Source organism: Phoca vitulina, unplaced genomic scaffold (genome assembly GCF_004348235.1).
Source record: "Phoca vitulina isolate PV1807 unplaced genomic scaffold, GSC_HSeal_1.0 scaffold36, whole genome shotgun sequence".
NCBI classification, from domain to species: Eukaryota; Metazoa; Chordata; class Mammalia; order Carnivora; family Phocidae; genus Phoca; species Phoca vitulina.
In genome coordinates, this window is record NW_022589739.1 from 14164628 (window position 1) to 14185880 (window position 21253).

Sequence of the window (21253 nt, forward strand, 5' to 3'; positions counted from 1 at the left end):
ACGATGTCGGGGAGGGACAAGGACTTACCCAGGTCATATTGCTAGTATATGGCAGGGCCCAACCTCCAGCCCTTAAATTGTAATATCTTATTCTGGGGCCTGTCGGCTGTGACCATTACCGTCTCAGACAGGACACTTGGAGGCTTCAGCACGGGCACTGCTGAAGGGAGCCAAAGGCAGCTGGGAGAGGTGTGTGGGGCACAGCGGGGAGAGACCCTAGCAGCTGCTACTACTGTGGGCTCCGTCAGCAGGCGCTGAGGGGAAGGGTGGGCCACATCTGAACCTGGGACCCGGGTGACCTAGGAAAGAGGAGGGGAGGGGGACCGGAGAAGGGAGGGAGAGGGAGTGGGAAGGGAATTAACTGGGCAGGCAGAGGAGTAGGCAGAAGCCATTTCTGGACTTGGGCACAGAGCCATGGCCACAGGGCAAGTGGTCACAAGTCCAGACACTCAAGTGCAAAGCCAGGGCTGTCTGTCCTCTTCCTTGGACCAGGCCCTGCCCTAACATCAGTAGCACAGGCAGTTGTGTTGGTGTTTCTAAGGGAAGGGGCGGCTAGGACCGCTGAGGTTGGGCTCAGGAAGTAGGTTGTGGGCTCCGGCTGGAAATGCTGGCCGGAGGGTGGTGGGTGAATCGCAGTGGGTACAGGGGGAGGGATAAACAGCAGGAGCTCAAACAAGGAGGCCATGGGCCCTGGAGTACCCAGAGGGAGGACTCAGCTTACATTGGCCTGGGAGGCTTCTTGAGGGCAGGGCCAGATGTGTCTGCTTTGGCTCCCTGTCCCCAGAACCCACCAGGCACTAGAAATTCCAAGGTTGGCTGCAAGGGGCTGGGATCTGCCAGCGTCCGGGGATCAGAAACACCCATTTCAGGTCTCTGTGGAGGCGGTGCCTGAAAGGAGGTGAGGGAGATGGTGGCTGGTTGTCAAATGCGCACCTCCTGCCCTTAAGCCAGGCTGCATGGCTTGCGAGGCCTTTCACCTCTGAGCTGTCACCGGGAAAGAGATCCAACTTCCAGGGGGAAGATACTGGTAAGTAACACGCTCTTTTTCAGTGTAGGTGATGGTTTACAGACCCTTGGGGTGCCCTTGTGTTAGGGAGCACCTCGTGAGCCTGGGTAGGACCAGTCTGTGTCCTCCTGAGGCCTTATCCTAACTTGACCCAATCAGGTTATTTACAGAAGCTGGAGCAGGACTTGGAAGGAATATTCTTCACCTGAGGCTTAACCCCTCAGGCTTGGGCCCCTGCCTGCCCCTCTGTAGGTCCCATGTGGCCTTAAGGGAGGTGGGGCCCCCTGCCTTGAAAGCTCCGAGAGGAAGGCGAGAGGAAGGCGCTGGGGAAGGGGCGAGCTGGCAGGCTGGCGGCCGGCGGGGGGGGAGGTGAACAAGAAAGGGCAACGGCCTGGTCGGAGGGCACTGCACCGATGCGGGGGGCACTCTTTCCCTCCTGGGGGTTCGCGCATTAGCCTCTACCGTCAGGCACGTCGTGCCTGTCTGAGTTGTTGGCGTGCTCGCCTATCTGCTGCCAGGAGAGTGGGGGAGGAGTGGGAGGAGCTGACATTTCCTCAGCTTCCAGTAAGTGCCAAGTGTGGGCGAAGCACTTTCACAAATGTCACCCCGGTTCTCCTCGCAACAAGCCCCTGCAGCGCTATCCCCTCCCTTTTACAGATGAGGCAATGGAAGCTCAGATGGAGGGACAGTCAGGCCGGAGGGGGCCTATCAGGGAAATGGCAGCGTCAGACCTGTCTCTTCCCTGTCCCCAGCAGCACGTGGCCCTGAGTGCCCTCCTGGTTCTTTCTCTGGGCTCATCCTCTGACTTTTCTAGGAAGCCCGCCCTGGTTGCTCCAGCCCACATGATCTTTTTCCATGAATTTCCCGAATTCCGAGCACCCACTGGCTACTCCCTGTGTGCAGAAGCCTTGTGACCTCTCTGGAAATGTGTGTGGTGGTTCATTTCCTAGCGTCATAAACAGGGGCAAATAACAACCTTGGTGAGTTTCAGCTTAACTATAAAATGGGTATCATGACCTGTAGGTTACAGAGTTGTTATGAGGACTAAGCAAAATGACCTGTGCTTGGGGAGGAAAGTGGGGACTCCATGTTAGTTCTCCTCCAACCTTCTCTCCCAGCCACTCTGCACATCTTTGCTCTTTTCTTATCTTCCCCACAGGCCCTGTCTACAGTAGCTGCTCAGATGTTTGGAGTCTGATAGTCTTAAGCCAGAGCGATCTATCCTAGAGAGATCAGGGATTCTGAGCAGACCTGTTCCAGGAGACCTCTCCACTTTGCTGATGGATTTGAGGCATAAGCAAAGGAAAAACTGGGTGTTATCCCAATCTGGACCAGTCTGATCTCTCACCATGAAGTCTCATGGTGACCCTGGCTCCCAGTTCCAAGTGAGCTTAAGGGACTGTACGGTTTTCAAGCTTTCCTTTGGCTGTTTGTTAGAGCACAAATGGATTCCTAACACCCCAGGCCAGTGGCCAGCCCAGGAAACACCGTGTACAGAATACCAATACCAATATGATTTTATTCAAACACAGGTAGGAACAATGACCTTCAGAGCTGGGTAAAAACAATAAGTTAAAAGCATGGTTAGAATCTCAGATAATCAGATAAAAAGTCTGAAGGAGGTGATTTTCCCCCTCCTTTTCTATTGATTAATTCAACACAGCATAAAAATAATTTATATCTATAAAATACTCTTATCTCTAAGCAAATCAATTGGAGGTGGCCCTAGGTTTCCTCAGCTATGCACAACACACACAATCTTCACCCCCTCCTCTACCTCACCCAAACTTTAAGGCAAAAATGGCCCGTGATATTCAGGCAGAAGGTGGGCTCATGTCAGCAGAAGGCTATCAAGGACACTGGAAGGAGTTTCTCAGCCGAGAGATGCCTGCTTGGGTCCCTTGGTCAAAAGATGGGTGGTTCCACTTGGGTACTGGAATCCATTTTGTTTAGAAGGAAGAAGTTGAAAACCTAGCAGGTGGAATTTGGACTGCTTTGGGATGTTCCTCCAGGCTGCGCTGGATGGGTCTCAAGGCACCCATGGACTAGGCTGATGGTGGTTTCAGGGCTCTCACGGCCTTGAAGGAAGGAGACCTTGTGCCTCATGCAAGCTGGACAAGGCCAAGGGAGGGTGGGCAGGTGGATCCTTCCCTTTGTCTTTCAGTCTGTATTAGTCTTTCTGGGAGTATTGGGAAGAAAATATCCGTGCAATCCTGCGAGTTTCTTCCTCAGGCAAGTTGGAAGGCAGCGAGTTAGGTCTGGGACGACAAGGCCTTCTGGACAAGGCTCTGCTGGAGGCCTCACTCTTGTCCTGAAGAGGAAGAAGTCAGCTAGGTTAGCACTGAGGATATGGCACCTCCAAGAAATGACTTTGGTTCCTCTCATATTTTGGTCCTCTGGCCAATATTGATATAGAGCTGACTGGTTTACAAAGCACTTTATGTACCTGATCTTGTTTAACCCTCATGTCAACCCCATAGGTGGGTACATTGTTCCTATGTCATGGAGAGGAAACTAGAGATCAGGTTTAAATAAACTCAAGGTCCCACAGCTTGGAGTGGCAGAGCCAAGATGTGAACCTTAGCTTAGACTCTGTCTATGCTTCTGGAAGAGGAGGAGTCCCCCTCCAGGACAGGTTTAAAGCTGCCTCATCCCTTCTCTTGCTGCATGAATATAGATAAGCCATTTGTCCTCTGAGTTGTAACTGTTCCACATGCGACCCTGGGAATGTATCCACTGCCAGGGAGATGTTGGTGAATAATACACTCTCAGTATGGCCTCTGGGAGTTCCGAGAGCTGGCAGGTGACATGAACCACATCCCCACCGCCCTCCTACCAAATCCTTCCCTGCCTCAGGCTGACAGGGTATCACTAATTCCCCTTTAAGGTCCTAGTGTACATTTGGGTGATGACATGGTGGTCTTCTGGACTCCTCTATGATTCACTCTTTTGCTCATTCAACTGCTCCCCACCCCACTTTATTTTTTGTACCAGGTTCCTGCCCTGAAGGAGCTCAAAGTTATACAGGCAGCCGGCTGACAGCAAGAGGCAGTGCTGAAAGGAGATGGGAGTCGCCACCACAGGTGAACTTGGCTGACCTCAGTAGCATGCAGCCTGCCCTATGGATGGGTATCTCTTCTCTGTCCCCAAATCCATGAGCTGAGATCTTCACAAGCTGTTGGCGGCATAGGCAGCTCACTGTACCACTCCCCAGGCACCGAGAATCAGCTTGGTCGAGACCCCAGAGATTGAAACTATCTCCTTGCCCCTTGCAGTTCTTTTTTTTTTTTTTTTTTTAAAGATTTTATTTATTTATTTGACAGAGAGAGACAGCGAGAGAGGGAACACAAGCAGGGGGAGTGGGAGAGGAAGAAGCAGGCTTCCCGCCGAGCAGGGAGCCCGATGCGGGGCTCGATTCCAGGACCCTGGGATCATGACCTGAGCCGAAGGCAGACGCTTAACGACTGAGCCACCCAGGCGCCCCACCCCTTGCAGTTCTGCTAATGGGAAACTGAGGCCCAGCTAGAGTTGCTTCTGGGGTCAGTAGCATTTAGTAATCCTTTCTTTCCTTCACTTAACCTTTTTAATGCCTACTGTGAGGAGACAGAAATGAACAGAACCCAGTTCTTTTTTTTCTTTTTAATATTGTATTTATTTATTTGAGAGAGAGCATGAGCAGGGGGAGGGGCAGAGGAGAGGGAGAAGCAGACTTCCCACTGAGCAGGGAGCCCGACATGGGGGCTCGATCCTAGGACCCCGAGATCATGACCTGAGCCGAAGGCAGACGCTTAACTGACTGAGCCACCCAGGTGCCCTCAGAACCCAGTTCTTGACTTCCATAGCTCAGAGAGGACAGAGTGATCTACTAAAAAAATTAGAATAGCAGCCAGAATGTGATAAGGGGAGTGGAAGCCAGGCAATCTTTTTTTTTTTTAAGTTTTATTTATTTATTCATGAGAGTCAGAGAGAGAGGCAGAGGCAGAGGGAGAAGCAGGCTCCCCGCCTAGCAGGGAGCCCGATGCGGGACTCGATCCCAGGACCCTGGGATCATGACCTGAGCTGAAGACAGACGCTTAACCATCTGAGCCACCCAGGTGCCCCGGAAGCCAGGCAATCTTGAGGATTACCTGCCAATCTGGAGTTCTAAATGCTAAAGGAGTGCATAGAACCTGAGCAAACTCTCAGCACTGATAGCCCACAGTTAGGGTTGCCTGAGAACCAAGAGCAAAGTGGTGCTAGTAGAGATGAGAAGATACAGCTCCATGTCTTCTAGGCAGGCCTAGGCTAAAAGGAAAAAAAGGAAACCTACCCTTTGCTCATGATTGGAGTACTTCCTTCCAAAATATGGGAGGCGCCTCATAGCATAATGCCTCAGGCCAGGGTAGGCCAGTCGCCCAGCCACTGCCTGTTGCCCCCCCCCCCTAGACTGGATGGGTGCTCCTGCAAGACATGGACTGAGGGGCGCCTGGGTGGCTCAGTCGTTAAGCGTCTGCCTTCAGCTCAGGTCATGATCCCAGGGTCCTGGGATCGAGCTTGGCATCGGGCTCCCAGCTCAGCGGGAAGCCTGCTTCTCCCTCTCCCACTACCCCTGCTTGTGTTCCCTCTCTCGCTGTGTCTTTCTCTGTCAAATAAATAAATAAAATCTTAAAAAAAAAAAAAAATAGACATGGACTGAGTCTGATGCTTGTGACTCCAACTGGGCCAGGTCCAAGACAGGAGCTTGGTAGCTGCTAGACCAGTGAAAGGGTGGGACCAAGCCATGGTGACCAGAGGCTTAAATTGGGTGGGGAGGAGACTGCGTCTTACAGAAAACATCTTATTCATTCATTCTAGAACGAGTGGTTGTTGGCCTACCATGTGCCAGGCCTTTGGTTAGGTCAAATCCTCTCAGGGGCTTGGCAAGCACATTAAGTCTCCATATACCCCTCTGTACTCCCAATATCCAAGACTGTTGTTTTGTGAGCTATTTAGGATTTATTTATTTATTTATTTTTAAGATTTTACTTATTTGACAGAGAAAGACACAGCGAGAGAGGGAACACAAGCAGGGGGAGTGGGAGTGGGAGAGGGAGAAGCAGGCCTCCCACGGAGCAGGGAGCCCGATGCGGGGCTCAATCCCAGGACCCTGGGATCATGACCTGAGCCGAAGGCAGACGCTTAACGACTGAGCCACCCAGACACCCCACTATTTAGGATTTAGAGGTAGCATCGAATCCCCTTCCAGTCCCCTGGCTGCACTGCAGACAGATCTTCTGGGTCACCAGCTGTACCTTAACTTTCCATTTCTTTCTCTGCTACAGTGAAAGGGGACGACAGAGATGTTTGTTCTATAAGCTAAACGGGAAAACGGGCCTAAGAGCATAGTCCCCTATCTCAAATCCTAAACCAAGCTTCTGTGTCCTCATCTGCCAGAAGAGAAGCACTGTTTTTAAGAAGCTCTGGTGGGTCTTGTTTTCCATCACTGGAAGGCCCAAGTATCTCAGTTCATGAAATGACCATCAAAGACCTTTGTTGGTGACTCATCAAGCCTTTCAGGAGTGAGCCTAAGATCTACTCAACCCGATCAATTTTTTTTAAATAAAATTTTAAAAATACTTATTTTTTTGAGAGAGAGAGAGGGAGTGCATGCACACGCATGATGGGGGGAGGGGCAAAGGGAGAGGGAGAAGCAGGCTCCCCGCCGAGCAAGGAGCCCAACGTGGGGCTTGATCCTAGGACCCCGGAATCATGACCCCAGCCAAAGGCAGACGCTTAACTGACTGAGCCACCCAGGTGCCCCTCAATTCGATCAATTTTTAAGGACAATAAGTAGCCATGATTTCTTTCCCCACAGGGCTGCTCAGGCTAGAGGGGAGAAGACAGATGCCAACCTACCCAACAATCACAGAGATGAAGCTTAGAACTCGGGAGCATGGAGAAAGGAGCAATTCGTAACAGCCAGGATAGACAGGGGAGGCTTCACAGAGGTGAGATCTGAGATGGCCAGAGTTTCAGCAGAACTGGTGGTGGGTTGAGGTCATTTCACTGGAGGGAATAGCATGAGCACAGGCCTGCACCTGACTGGTTGGGCCAACATCTGCCCTGGAGCTGAATCAAGTGTGGCTGGTTCAGCCAACTTCCCAGCACCCAGCAACCTAGGGGGCCTTATCTGTATGGCCCAGGCCCAGGGACAGGGCTTGGCTCTGTGTACTAGGCAGGGCAGGGGTGTGGAAGGACAGAGAACAGACACTCAGCAGCATTTGGCTTTTGTTGACCTCAGTAGGGTCTAAAAAACATCTTGACTAGGAGTAAAGGTTCTTCCTTCATCAGAGCTGTTACTCCAAAACACACAACTTTGGAGGGGCTGGGCAGAGGTGCAACTGCTCAGAGCAAGGACACCCCTACACGTACCGACTGCTCCCCTGAAATCCTTGCATGCCCCCGCCAGAGCCCTGGGTGCCCAGGTGCCCGGAAAAGAGCAGGGCCTCAGGTTCAGTACAGATGCCTGCCTTGCTCAACTTTCCCCCCCTTGGCTGGCTGCCTTCCCCTGGGGTGGGATTAGGACTTCCTTGGGGCTAGACAGTAGTAGCAGGTTCAGCAGCCACAGCTAGGAGCAGGGGGCAAATGGGGACAAGATATGCAGACCAGGGGCCTAGCCCTAAGGGGCAAATCCTAAATTTGAGCACGCAGCCCAGCTGCAGCATGGCTGGGCTCCATGAGCAGATGATGGGAGAGGAGGTGCTCTGTCACCCAGGAACTGCTTCCAGCTGGTGGGTCCTTCTTTGGCCAGGTCCTGTGATATAGTGTCTCTAAAATCTTCCTCAGGAAGGACCAGCCCTCTTCTTTGGGCTGAAATGTGGGTCTGGCCCAAGCCACTGTTTTCTGGGTTCTCTCCACTCTAGTCCCCAGATGGATCCCCTTGAACAGAAGGCCTGCTCCCAGGAAGGTGGTGGGTGCAGGTCTCCCCACTCACCCCTGCTTCAGGGTGTTCCTGGGACTTTCTTTCTCAGAGGGGAGGCAGTGGGGTGGAGTGGAAGGAAAAATGATCTGTGGCCAAGCCTAATTGTCCACTTGCCAAGACACACTCTTCCTCTGGGTCTCAGTATCTTTGTTACCAAAGGGAGCTAAGAACTTCTGTTTGGCCTTCTTACCCAGGTCTACTGTGAAGGTGAAATGAAATTCAGATGTGACCAAGGGTCCGGCCAGGTACATCTAGCAAAACACAGAGGTAGAGCTGATGCCTGCTGCAGAGAGCAAAATGAGACCTTGCTGTTCTCAGATCTCACCCCAGGCAGAGTAGAAGTAAGGTACTGTACCTCCCCAAGGCATGCCCCCAGGCCTGGCCAAGCTCTCCCCACTCCCCTGCCCTCTGCCCAGTGAACCTCAGGGAAGAAGTTTTGTTTTTTTTCCAGAGCAGTTCCTTTAAGTAACATAAACACAGACTTAGTTGATGGAAACAAAACTTTTGCAAGAGCTGAAAACTGAAAGTAAACAGCTCCCTGATTCTGGCTGGCTAGGTGGGCCTGCCAACGGATTGCTGCCTCAGAGACAGCTCAGTACAGCTGCCTGCCTTCCTCAACTTTCACCTCCTTGGCTGGCTGCCTTCCCCTGGGGTGGCTCCCAGAGTCCTCTCCGAAGATTGGAACAAGGACCTCCTTGGGCTAAAGAGAGTTAGCAGATTCAGCAGCCACAGCTAGGAGTGGGAGGAATGGGGGGACAAGACACAGACCAGGGGCCTAGCCCTGAGAGGCAAATCCTAAAATTTAATCACCCAGCTGAACTGCAGCATGGCTGGGCTCCATACTCTGAGCTCACCCTGTGTTCCTGCATTAGAGCTCTGGTCACATGGTTCTCACTACCCACATGCTCCCTGCATTCCTCACCACCCCCTATTCCCTCCCTATCCTTCCTCTGAGGAGCCTTCCCTGACAACAGGCCCATTCTACAGGGACTAGAGCCACTCCCTCACCCTGGGCCTCAGTCTCCCCATCTACAGAATGAAGAAGTCTGACTACATCAAGACTCCTTGACCCTCTGAACTCACGCCCTGCCAGGGAGAGGGGTTGAAAGTCCGGACTCCTGGGGCACCTGGGTGGCTCAGTTGGTTAAGCGACTGCCTTCGGCTCAGGTCATGATCCTGGAGTCCCAGGATCAAGTCCCGCATCGGGCTCCCTGCTTAGCAGGGAGTCTGCTTCTCCCTCTGACCCTCACCCTTCTCCTTCTCTCTCTGTCATTCTCTCTCTCTCAAAAATAAAAAAAAATAAAAAAAATAAAAGTCCGGACTCCTGAGAGGGAAGGGTTAAATGCCACTCCTGGAAGAGGTCCTGGCTCCTCCCAGACTCTGGCCTCAGAGTAGCTCAGGCAACTTGAGCCCTGCGCCCGCCCAGCAGTCCTGTGGGCCCTTTCTCTTGAGGTGCCTGCCAAGTTGCATTCTGGGCTAGGCTCTTTCCCCTGACTTCTGTACACCCTTGGCCAGGGAGCTCATTTTCCAAAAACTCTGTGTGGCCTTTATCAAAAACCCTTGGACCTTTAGGACTCTTCTTGGCACTCTGCAGAGAGCTAGGGACTTGGTGGCTCAAAGAAATGAGGCAATATGTCAAGAGGGACATCTCCGCTATCAGACTTGGACCACAGGCTGAGGAGAGAGGATACTGGGCTCAGGAAGTTCCCTTGGGCCCCTGCTGACCTGATCTGATGATTCTGTGGAAGCTGGGTTTCTCTGCCAGGACTGTGCATCTCTTAGATGCCTCTAGGCTTGAGGAAGGGAAACCAAGAGACAAAAATTCTTTGGACTCCTGTGAGAAGAGAAGCAGACTTAAAGCCTTAAGACTCATAGACATGCCAGAGATTTCTGAGGCTAGGGATCTATTACCCTTAGGTGGGGGTGGTGTGTCGCCCTGGGCCTCTAACTCAGGGTCTAAACGAAGTACACAGTCAACTGCCACAGCCTTGAAAAGTGCTTCCATACTCCAGGGCTGCTCTGTGTGGCCTAACGTCCCAGCTCCCAGTTCCTGGTGCTAAGCTTTTGATCACGCCCCTACCCCTTAGCATTTCATCCTACCAGTTACCCCCAAAATGGAGCAACATAAGAGGGAAGACACCTCAACAGTAGTGATGATAAAAATAACAATAGCTAACACTCATATAGTTCTCTTCCTCTCTCTTAAAAAGATTTATTTACTCACTCCTCAGGAATAGCAGCTCCTGGCCCCAGGCCTGTGGTTAGTCCAGGGACTTGTTCTTGCTGTGTGTAGGGCCTGACCTTGGCAGGAGGGCACAGAACAAGACAAGGCCCATCTCAAGGTAAAGAACTGCCATGTAGGCAGGCAGGGAGGCCAAAGCTCAGATGACAGGTTGCTTTTGCTCTTTGCTTCTGATTCCTATCTTACCCTGACTGTTCTGGTCCAGTTCAATCCCTCCCTACCTCTAACCTCCTTTCTAGCGTATACTGCTTGGACCTCCGCGTTGCCAAATTGTGCTGATTCCCTGGAGAGGTTTCTTTTCTCCAGATCCACAGCTTACAAAGCCTTTCCTTCATCTCTGAATTCTACTCAAGCCACTCTTGTGGCTCTGTCTTCTTTTCCCTAAATTCATTCTTTTTCTTTTGTTTTCCGTAAGTGTTACGATAGGCTAATATCACCTGAGAAAGCTAGTGAGGGGCGTGGAGGCCAGCACCCCTAGGAACTGCGAGCTCCCTGAAGGTAGTCTGTGGTACCTGACAGGTACTTGATAGAAGTTGGTGGACTGAGAACTAAAGCTCGCCCCCTGGGGAACTGTGAGCTCCTGAGGGAAGGGGCCTTCTTCTGTCTTCTCTGCACTTAGCTCAGGACTATGACTTTTTAAATTGCCAGAAGATGTATATTTCAAGTTTGAGGCCCAAATTACCTTCCTGTGCTCTGGCCTACATGTCCTCAGGCCCAGTTCTGGCTCTCCTAGTCATCAGTGAGAAGTTACTGGAGGGTTCCAAGCAGGAAGTCACATGATTTACTCATCATCTTATGAGGTTAACAGATGCTGTATGGGGAATGGGCTGCCAGGGGCAAGGGCAGAAGCAGAGAGGCAAGCGAGGAGATTTCTGCAATAATCTAGGCAAGAGGTGATGGTGGTTTAGACTACGGTGGTAATGGTTGGAGTGGTGATAGTTAGATTTGGATCTGTTTTAAAGACAGAGCTGCCAGAATTTCTTGGTGGATTGGAAACAGAGGTTTGGGGCAGGGGGCAGGTTCTAAGGGTTTTGGTCTAAACCACAGAATTAGAAGGATAGAGTGTCTGTTAACGGAGATGGGGAAGACTGAGGAACAGCTCCGAGGAATAAAATCTGGAGTGTTAATTTTAGGTATCTGTTAGATATCCAAGTGGAGCTGTTGGGTAGGCAGTTGGACATATGAGCCTAGAGTTTACAAAAGTCTGAGCTAAGATAACTGTTAGCAGTCATCAGCATGTAGAGAGGATTTAAAGCTCTGAGATCAGATCGGGTGATCTAGAAAACAAATGTAAATGGGGAAGTCTAAAGACTATGCTGGGTTACTCCTATGTTAACAAGTAGGGGAAATAAGGAAGAACCAGCAAAGGTGGCTGAGTAGGAGCAGTGATGAGGAGAACCAAGAGGAACTGATGCCTTAGAAACAAGTGAAGAGGGGCGCCTGGGTGGCTCAGTCGTTAAGCATCTGCCTTCGGCTCGGGTCATGATCCCAGGTCCTGGGATCGAGCCCTGCATCGGGCTCCCTGCTCGGTGGGAAGCCTGCTTCTCCTCCCTCTCCCACTCCCCCTGCTTGTGTTCCCTCTCTCGCTGTGTCTCTCTCTGTCAAATAAATAAATAAAAATCTTAAAAAAAAAAAAAAGAAACGTGAAGAAAGTGCTTAAAGGAGAGAGATCAACTATGTCACATAGTGCTGAGAGATCAAAAAATTGGGCACTCAGATTTGATAGGTGGCTTAGGAATATGGGTTTTTAAGTTAAAAAAAATTTTTGTTGTTGTTTTTTTGGCAACCCTGAAGAGTCCCTCTCCCTTCCAGTGGTGCGAAAGTGTGGACATGAGTGAGACTAGTTAGAAGGAGTCATGAGGGAGATGATGAAGACTAGATAATAGGATGGTGAGAAGTGAGTGGATGCAAAAGATATTTAGTGAGCAGAATTAACAGACCTTGGTAACAGATGGGCTCTGGGGAATGGGGGGTAAAGGAGCAAGAGGGGGGAAAGATGACACCTATGCTTCTGGCAGAAGTAACCACACGATGAGGGTTGAGTTTACAGAGATAAGGGCTTCAGGTGGCAGAGGGGCTGTGCAAAGGAAGGTGACAAGCTCAAGTTTTGGACACAGTGAACTGTTTGTAACACATCAAGGAAAAGATGGCCAGGATGCAGCTGGATCCACGTGTCTGCAACATGGGAGAGAAGTCTCGATTGAAGATAAGGATTTGACAGACATCAAACTGTAAATAATAACTGAAGTACTTGGAGTGGTTGAAATTTACCCAAAGAAATATCTACAAGAGCAGAGGACAGAAACCCAGGAAAACATCATGTAAAATACTGCTGTCTCATCTTCTACCTTTCCTCCCCTTTAGAGAAGTTGATAAAACTAGTTTGCCCAGGGCGCCTGGGTGGCTCAGTCGTTAAGCGTCTGCCTTTAGCTCAGGTCATGGTCCCAGGGTCCTGGGATCGAGCCCCACATCGGGCTCCCTCCTCGGCGGGAAGCCTGCTTCTCCCTCTCCCACTCCCGCTGCTTGTGTTCCTGCTCTCGCTATCTCTGTCTCTGTCAAATAAATAAATAAAATCTTAAAAAACAACAACAACAACAAAAAAAACTAGTTTGCCCATAAGCAGCTAAGCAAACAATCAGATGTAACTTTCAATAAAACCAGGAAGCTGTCCCAGTGAAGAGGTACTTGATCATGGGAGGGAAGAGAAAGCAGAGGCGGAAGAACTTGACTGATTCCCAAGTACCATGAAACTGCCGCTGGCTGGCTGTGCAGCAGTCCGGCTGCACCGGCCGCCCATCCTCCTCTCCTTCTGAAAGCGGTGGCAACCGAAGATGAGGCAGTCACGAGTAGAAGAGCGAAGGGCTGGCCTCTGTACCCTATCTGTGTGGCACCTGGTCTTCTACAACCTCCCTGTGCGGCCTGATAACCCCATCTGACAAATGAGGAAACAGACTCAGCAAGATCAGAAGGTTTGGCTAATGTCACACAGAGACCTGTATCCACTATACCGCTGGGGAAGGGGCGGAGAAAAACCCTGTTTCACAAAAGCTGGAAGGGAAGACTGTCTGAGAGGTTCCTGGGCTCTGGGGCATCATTTCAATGTGGAGTGAAGGATTAGGCCTTTCCTTAGATCTTGTGGTGAGGCCAGAACAGCTAAGCCAGCGCTTACAAAGTCTCTCCTTGCCTGGCCCTGAAGCAGGTTAGCTACAGCACAGCAGTCCTAGGACACTGGTTGAGAAGAGCCCAGCAGCCTCTCAAAATGCTCCCCTTCAACCTTCAGGGCCAAGGCTGGCCTTAGGAGGAGGTGGAACGCATGACATTCTCAAATGAGGGTACATGACAGGGCTCCTGCCCTCCTGTCCCTAACTCTCACTTTTGAGACATTACAGAAAATAGAAGACAAGAAGAGAAAATAGACGCCTGGGTGGCTCATTTGGTTAAGCATCTGCCTTCGGCTTGGGTCATGATCCCAGGGGCCTGGGATCGAGCCCCACATTGGGCTCCTTGCTCGCGGGGAGCCTGCTTCTCCCTCTCCCACTCCCCCTGCTTGTGTTCCCTCTCTTGCGGTCTCTCTGTCAAATAAATAAATAAAATCTTTAAAAAAACCCCAAATAAATCTTTTTTTTTTTTTTTTTTAAAGATTTTGCCCATTTATTTGACGGAGAGAGAGACAGCGAGAGAGGGAACACAAGCAGGGGGAGTGGGAGAGGGAGAAGCAGGCTTCCTGCTGAGCAGGGAGCCCGATGTGGGGCTCAATCCCAGGACCCTGGGATCATGACCTGAGCCGAAGGCAGACGCTTAACGACTGAGCCACCCAGGTGCCCCTAAATAAATAAAATCTTAAAAAAAAAAGAGAGAAAATAGAAGCTTCTATCAAATGGGAAACACTACCACCAAATTTCTAATCCTACTTGCTTTAGCACCCATCTTCTTGATCTTTTCCATCTTCCTTCGTGCTTCACGGTGAGTTTTCTTTTTCCTCTCAGAAGGCCGCCTCCACATGTGCTCTGCATCCCGTGCCCTCCCTGACTCAAGGACCATCCTTTCTCTTCTCTCTCCCTCTCCTGCACCTTCCCATTCTCCTTTTCTCTATGGGACCATTGCAGTCACATAAAGAAAGCTGTAGCCATTCCCATATTAAGCAAAAACAAAACCAAACCAAAAAACCTTCCCTTTATCTCACACACTGCTCCAGCCACTATCCGATTTCCCTGCTCCACAGTCACAGCCAGATTTATGGAAGGAGTTGGTATCTCCATTTTGGCACCATTCAATCACTCTTAAATTTTAATTACATACAATTTTGTGATTTCATTGTGCTACATACCAAAGAAACTATGTGACATATGTAAATTATAAAGCATAATAAAAATGAACATCTATGAATCCACAACCCAATCCAACTGTGAAAATAAAGGAAACCTCATTTAAAATGGAGTCAGGAAGCCCTGAAGGGGGAGCTCTCACACACTACCACTGGTGGTAAGGAGCAGATCTAGCATTCTTCAGCAGGAAGCAGCTTACTTTATTTCCATACCCCAGCAGGAAAAAGGAAGAATTCCTCCTTGCCCAGCAACAACCTAGCCAAGGAGAACTCAGCAGAAAAGTCCTTCCCAGCTTCCTCCCTTCCCCCTATAAAAGCAAGCCCCTCTCCTCTGTTCTGCAGACTTGCCTCTTTTGCCATAGTTTGCTCGTCCCAAAACTGCAATTCCTCTGCTGTTCCAGAATAAACTCATTTAGCTGGTAAAATGACCCGTTCTTTTGTTTTTTAAGGTCAACACAATCAAACCTAAGAACTACAACACTGCTAATATTGCTGAATAGACCTATGTGCTCTTCCTCCCCTCTCCTACCCCTGCCTCCACAACTATGAACATTGTAGTCAAACTGTTGGAAAAGAGAGAAAATCTTAAAAGTAGACAGAAAATAAAGGTCACATTACATTTGGGGCAACAGTAAGAATGATGGCTGCTTCTCATCAGAAACAATGTAAGTCAGAGTGTGGAATGATAGCTCTAAAATGCTAAAACAAACAAAATTCAAGTTGGAATTCTATATCCAGTGGGAAAAAATATCCTTGAAAAATGAAGGCAAAATAAAGATATTTTCAGACAACTGAAGCTGTTGCCAGGAGGTCTGCAATACATGAAATTCTAAAGGAAGTTCTTCGTGCTGAAGGGAAATGATCCTGGTCGGAAATCAGGATAAGAAGGAATGAAGAACATCAGCAACAGTAAGTATGTGGCTAAATACAAACGTCTGGTTTTTGTCTTAAATTCTTCAAAGTGAGGCCACATTTAAGACCTTCCGAGACCATAAACTGAGAAGATTATGGTGCTCCTGCCCAAGTATAATTCACAATTAGATCTAAAATAAACCATAAGTATAATGAAGTTAATCAAAGTTCTGACTTACCCCTGGTAACTATTTTAATGCTTTAAAAATAAATGTCATTCTTAATTTTCTCAACTTTTGGTGCCTCTTCTTGCTAGTGTCTTAAACACACACTTGATTTGATTCCTAGGTTATCCAGCACTGGGTAGCAGCCAGCCAGAGCACAAGCCTCAGAAAATACGCTGCTCTGAATGCATCCAGTAGTGAGAGGGTCACTGCTAGTGAGGACGACCAGCCTCCTGAGGTTTCCTGGGTCCTGGGACTTTCACTGCTGAAATGGGACAGTTTTGGGTGAACTGTGATGATTAGTTACCCTAAGTAGGACCCAGAATGAGGTCCTGAGGAGAGAGGTGGCCCTGAGAACAGCAGACAAATAATGGAGTTTTGCTGTGACTAAGAAAAGAAAAATAGCTGAAAAGTATATGAGACTTATCTTCTCAAAACTAGACTTGCCCTTTAATTGAAGTGAAAATTCTTATTTCTCCCTCTCCCACACCTGTGTCTTATGTTTAACAGATCAAAGACAGTAAAGTCCCCTGGGAGCTGGTACCTCCTGAAGGCAGAAACTCAAAAGCAGGAACAGCAGTTCTGCATGATAGGTGAGATGATAGCTCAGAGTGGCCCACAGATTCCCTTCCTGCGGGGCGTGACTCACTGCCATCTCACCCACTTTGCTGGGAGGGGAAGAGGGAAGGGGGCTAATGGTGTCTAGTTTTTTCCTCTAGAGTAATTCTTGCCTCATTCTATTAGGTAAGAATTATTTTAGCCTGATGTTACTTAAAAGGAAACAGAAACTCGGAAAGGTCAAGTCACTGTTCAAGATCCCTTAATTACTTAGTAGCAAATTCAGTATTTCACCTCGTGGGTGTCTCGCTCAAAAGCTTGTGCCTGGAGGGTGCCTGGGTGGCTCAATCGTTGGGCGTCTGCCTTTGGCTCAGGTCATGATCCCACGGTCCTGGGATCGAGCCCCGCATCGGGCTCCCTGCTCGGCAGGAAGCCTGCTTCTCCCTCTCCCACTCCCCCTGCTTGTGTTCCTGCTCTCGCTATCTCTCTCTCTGTCAAATAAATAAATAAAATCTTTAAAAAAAAAAAAAAAAAAAAAGCTTGTGCCTGGTACCTGGATATAGGCCGGAGACTCTAGCATGAATGCTGATGGGGATATATGGGCCATGCAAGAGGAAGGAGATGAGCTGGAGAGCACAAACCAGAGTAGGAATAAAGGCCACAAAAATGCAGAGCTCCTGGGTGGGGGATGGTATCTTTCCTCCTCCAGGAAAGGATTTACAAATCTGATAAAAAATGAGATGTGTGAGAACTTAGATTGATCCATCTGCCAAATAAATGCGATGTCCTGAAAATGGTGCTAGGGAAGTTGAGGGAGAGAGGGGGAAGGAAAGCTAGTAAAAGGATCGGATATGTGATGGCTTCTCTTTAGGACTATACCCCCAGGCTCTCAAGATGCTTCTGGACTGACCCCATTGGTCATCAAAGTAGGCTCTGGAAAAGCATAAAAAATGTTTTAAGTGTTAATTGCAAAATGAAACCCATAGAAAGGCAAAGTGGTTAGAAAAATAGTCCAGGGTTATGATTTTAAAGTGGTGTAATGGAAAGCATAGATTTGAAGTCCTATGTTTTAAGTCACTGTTTGGGAGATGCTGGGCAAGTGACTTAACCGTTATGTGTCTCGGTTTCTATATAAAATAGAAATAATATCTGGTGGTCTGTATGGAAAACTCTCAGAGATGCCTGGGTGGTTCAGTTGGTTAAGCGTCTGCCTTCAGCTCTGGTCATGATTCCTGGGCTCAACGGGGAGCCTGCTTCTCCCTCTGCCCCTCCCACGGCTTGTGCTCTCTCTGATCTCCCTCTCAAATAAAAATAAATAAATAAATAAATCTTAAAAAAAAAAAACAACTCTGAGCTTCAGTTTTCCTTTCTATGAAATGGGGATAATGATATCCCATGGGAGAATTCTCCTGTTGGGAGAATTAAATGAGTTTATACATGAAAGTACTTAATGTCTGGTGCATATAAGCATTAAATATGAGTTAGCTATTACAATTAATAAACAAATATATTTTGTTCATAGCATGTATTATTCTCTGAAATTATTTTGTTTTTTTAAAAGTTCCATGAGGCAGGGGCTCTGTGCCTAGTTCACCCCTAGGATCTAGAATAAGTGCGTGGCACATGGGCACTATTACAGTTCTTTCCTCCACATTACTGCAATTACTCTTTCAAGATCACCTATGACCATCATGCTGCAAAATCTGACAGCCCATTCTCTATTTAGCACCCTGGGTGAATTCTTTAAAATTTAAAACAGATCTCATTCCCCTGCTTAACACACTTCAAAGGATATCCTTGCATTTAGAATAAAATCTACACTCTTTTTCATGGTTCCGTGTCCTGTGTGTTCTGGGCTCTCCAGCCTCTCTATGTTCCGGTGCCACTGGCTCTGTGTCAGTTCCTAGATCATGCCAAGCTCTTTCAGCCTCAGGGCCTTTGCATTTGCTGTTCTCTCTGCCTGGAATACTCATCTCCCAAGTTCTTACATGGCTGGCGCCTTCACAGTATAGTAGTTAGAACACAGACTTTGAAAACAGATTCCTTAGATTCCTATTTTGGCTCTATCACTTAACACCTGCTTGAGGCAAGATACTTCACCTCTTTGTGCCTCAGTTTCTTCCTCTTAAAATAGGGATAAAATATGTACCTCATTAGGTTGCTGAATGTAAAGCGTTAATACAAGGTGCTTTGAACAGTGCCCTGCAAGCACCACCATGACCACCATCTTTCAGCTTAAACACTGCCTCCTCAGAGAGACCCTGTTCTTTATCAGAACACCTACTACTCGGGCACCTGGGTGGCTCAGATGGTTAAGCATCTGTCTTCGGATCAGGTCATGATCCCAGGGTCCTGGGATCAAGCCCTGCATTGGGCTCCCCCTGCTCAGTGGGAGACCTGCTTCTCCCTCTCCCACTCCCCCTGCTTGTGTTCCCTCTCTCTGTCAAATAACTAAATAAAATCTTAAAAAACAAAACAAAACACCTACTACTCATCACCGTCTGTAAATATTTTTTTTGTTTACTCTTTGTGCTCCACGAAGACAGGGAATTTGTCTTATTTACTACCGTATGCTCAGAACCTAGCACAATGCCTGACACAGGTACTAGAAATATACGCTGAATGATTACAAAAGTAGTTATTATTATTTCTTGCCACCTGCAAGAAAGGTCTGGTGCTGTGCCAAGGCAGAAAAGAGGAGAGCTGGGATCTGTAACCAGCTAGGTCAGCTGAAGGATGAACAGTTACAAGGTGTTCTGTAAACAACAAACGGGTATAGCCCTGATACTGTTCTCTTCCTCCAGACCTTACTCATCTCTCACCATGTGCGGAGGCTGCGTCTCCTGTTTGAAGCTTCCTCTGCTCATGCCCACCTTGGCTTAGTGGAGCTCCCACAGCACTCAGTATTCCTTTCTTGGCTGAGTCCTGTTTTTAATGTTTCTGCCACATAGCTGTATCTTGGCTGATGATGCCCTGCTCTTAACACATTTACTCTTCCTCATTTTGTGCCTAGTTCACCCCTAGGTGAACTCCTAGTATGCTGCTGGGCCTCCAGAATGTGCTCAGCACAAGCTTGGAGAGTGACTAGTGCTGCTGCCTTGTCAGGAAGCTGGCCCAGGGCAGCTCTGCATTCTGCACATGCTTCCATGGAAGAGATGAGGACTCTAGGGGAGGGAGGTCAGCCGGCTGTTCTTACCTGGTCTGTTGTGGCTGGTGGTGGCAAAGCTGCAGAGAATGACAGCATCCGCAGGGAGGCCTCCAACTGCTGGGGAGGCAAAAAGAAGTTGGGCACCACAATGGGCTCCGGTCTAGATGGTAGTTAAGGGACACAGTTACCTAGAAATCTCCCCCCTTGCCAGACTGGCTTCTCCCCTGGACTTAGTCACCCCCACTCATTTCCCCCAACTTCTTCTTGCCCATGACACCTCTGCTCCACTGGTGCCTTCTGCCTGGAAGACCCTGCCCACCCCTAACAAATCAGAGTCTATACTTTCTGCAAGGGTTAGTTAAAATCCTCTTCTTGGAAGCCTCTCCTAATGTCAGCCCACGGAGATCCCTCCTTCCCCGCAGTCTGCTACACAGGCTAATGCTTGTTTTACTCTGCTATGACTCTCGATTTATCTCAGCATTTCTTCCAGAAGCTTCTCAAAGGTACGGGCGGTGTAGTTTCCTTCAGTTACCTCACTACTTCCCTAGAACCCTGTATGAGGCTGGTAGGCAACATTTCAGTGACACTTGCTGAGGGCCTGCTGACCCAAAACTGACCTGTGAGAAGTCAGTCAGACAGGGTCGGGGTGGGAAGGTGGCTCCAAGGGCAGTGTCCTCCCAGCTGTTCTCTGCCAACATCCAGGAATGAGGACTCTACATAAGGGGCTGTCTGTGGGTACAGCTCGTCCACACAGTCTGCATCTGAGCCCTAGAAGCAAGTACCACATCTTGTACTTCTCTGTATCCTCTGATGTACCCAGTACTGTGCCGAGAACACAGTGTTCCAAAAACATTTGTTCACTCAAAGCACTGTTTTCGTTTGGGAGGGGACTATTTTGATGTTCTAATTTTTTGTTTCTGTTCAATAAGCTAAATATGGTTCTGGTTCAAATTGGTTTATCAGGGTTCTTCTAGGCTAGACTTTGAACTCCCAAGAGGGAGGGGAAGGGGAAGAACCCTTTTACCCAAGCCTCCGTCAGAGGCCCAAGTGAAGCAGGCCCTAGCTGCTGTGGCCGCTCTGACCACCGGGGACTGTGCCCATTAGCTGATGCTGTGGGGAAGGAAGAGCTTTGCTAAGGTGTCACCGGTACGTCCGGAGCACCAAAGCTCCCCCTCTCAGCCTACTGCCTCCTGCCTTTCTGAGGGTCCGGCTCCTACAGTCACCTCTGTCATTTTTTAGACAGTGACTTCAGGAAAATTCATTTTTTGCACCTATTTCTTCCCCTGTAGAGTGGATATAATAATAGTACCTTTTGAGGATTACATGACTTTATATACACAAGTACTTAGAATAGTGCCTGACACATCAAGTGCTCATTAAATGTCAGCGACTCTTATTTCCCTGGTTAATGGGAAAAAGTTGCCTATTCTTGCTGTCCTTACCACTCCGGTTCCCTCCCCCACTGAAGTCTGCCTTCCGTTCCCACCTCTGCACCGTCCTCCTTAACGCTAAAGCCACCATCAGTCCACATCCTACTGGACCTGTCTTAAGTGTCAGAGCACTGACCACTACTCCCGGACACTCTGCTCCTGCCCTGCCTCCGTCCTGCTTTTCCACCTCTGACCAGCTCTCCTCGCCTCCTCTGTGGGCGTGTCTTGTTCTGCGCTTTACGTACTGGTGATCCTCAGGGCTCCATTTTGGGTGTGTGCTTCTCCCTTTCCATGCTCTCCCTGCTGCCCTTATCTGTTTCCAGAGGCACCTACCTTTATAGCTGGCCTCCTCTTGGATGTCTCCCAGGCAAACATATCCAAAACGGAAATGTGTACCTTCCCCAAAAACTCTCTCTTTATGTGCTGTTTCCTATCTAGTCAATCACCTTGCTTACCTAGCACTTGTGACAACTCTCTATGTCATCCTTTCTATTTTCTTCTTTCTCTTCCCTGCCCCTATCTAATTCTC

The 21253-nt window shown here is 49.0% G+C and overlaps 1 protein-coding gene across 2 annotated transcripts in view; it reads right to left on the reverse strand.

Annotated features, from left to right (window-relative positions):
- Positions 1-1597: 1597 nt before the first annotated feature.
- The window catches only part of C2CD3 (C2 domain containing 3 centriole elongation regulator), a 146907-nt gene continuing 127251 nt past the window's right edge, over positions 1598-21253 (reverse strand). The window contains exons 32-33 of one of the 2 annotated variants that reach the window (XM_032426881.1): positions 19343-19454; positions 1598-3317 (exon numbers count right to left, since the gene is read on the reverse strand). In XM_032426881.1, coding sequence (XP_032282772.1) covers positions 3177-3317; positions 19343-19454 — 253 coding nt within the window. In that variant the 3' untranslated portion in view covers positions 1598-3176. The remainder of the gene's footprint in view (positions 3318-19342; positions 19455-21253) is intronic. The other variant, XM_032426883.1, reaches the window with a different exon arrangement.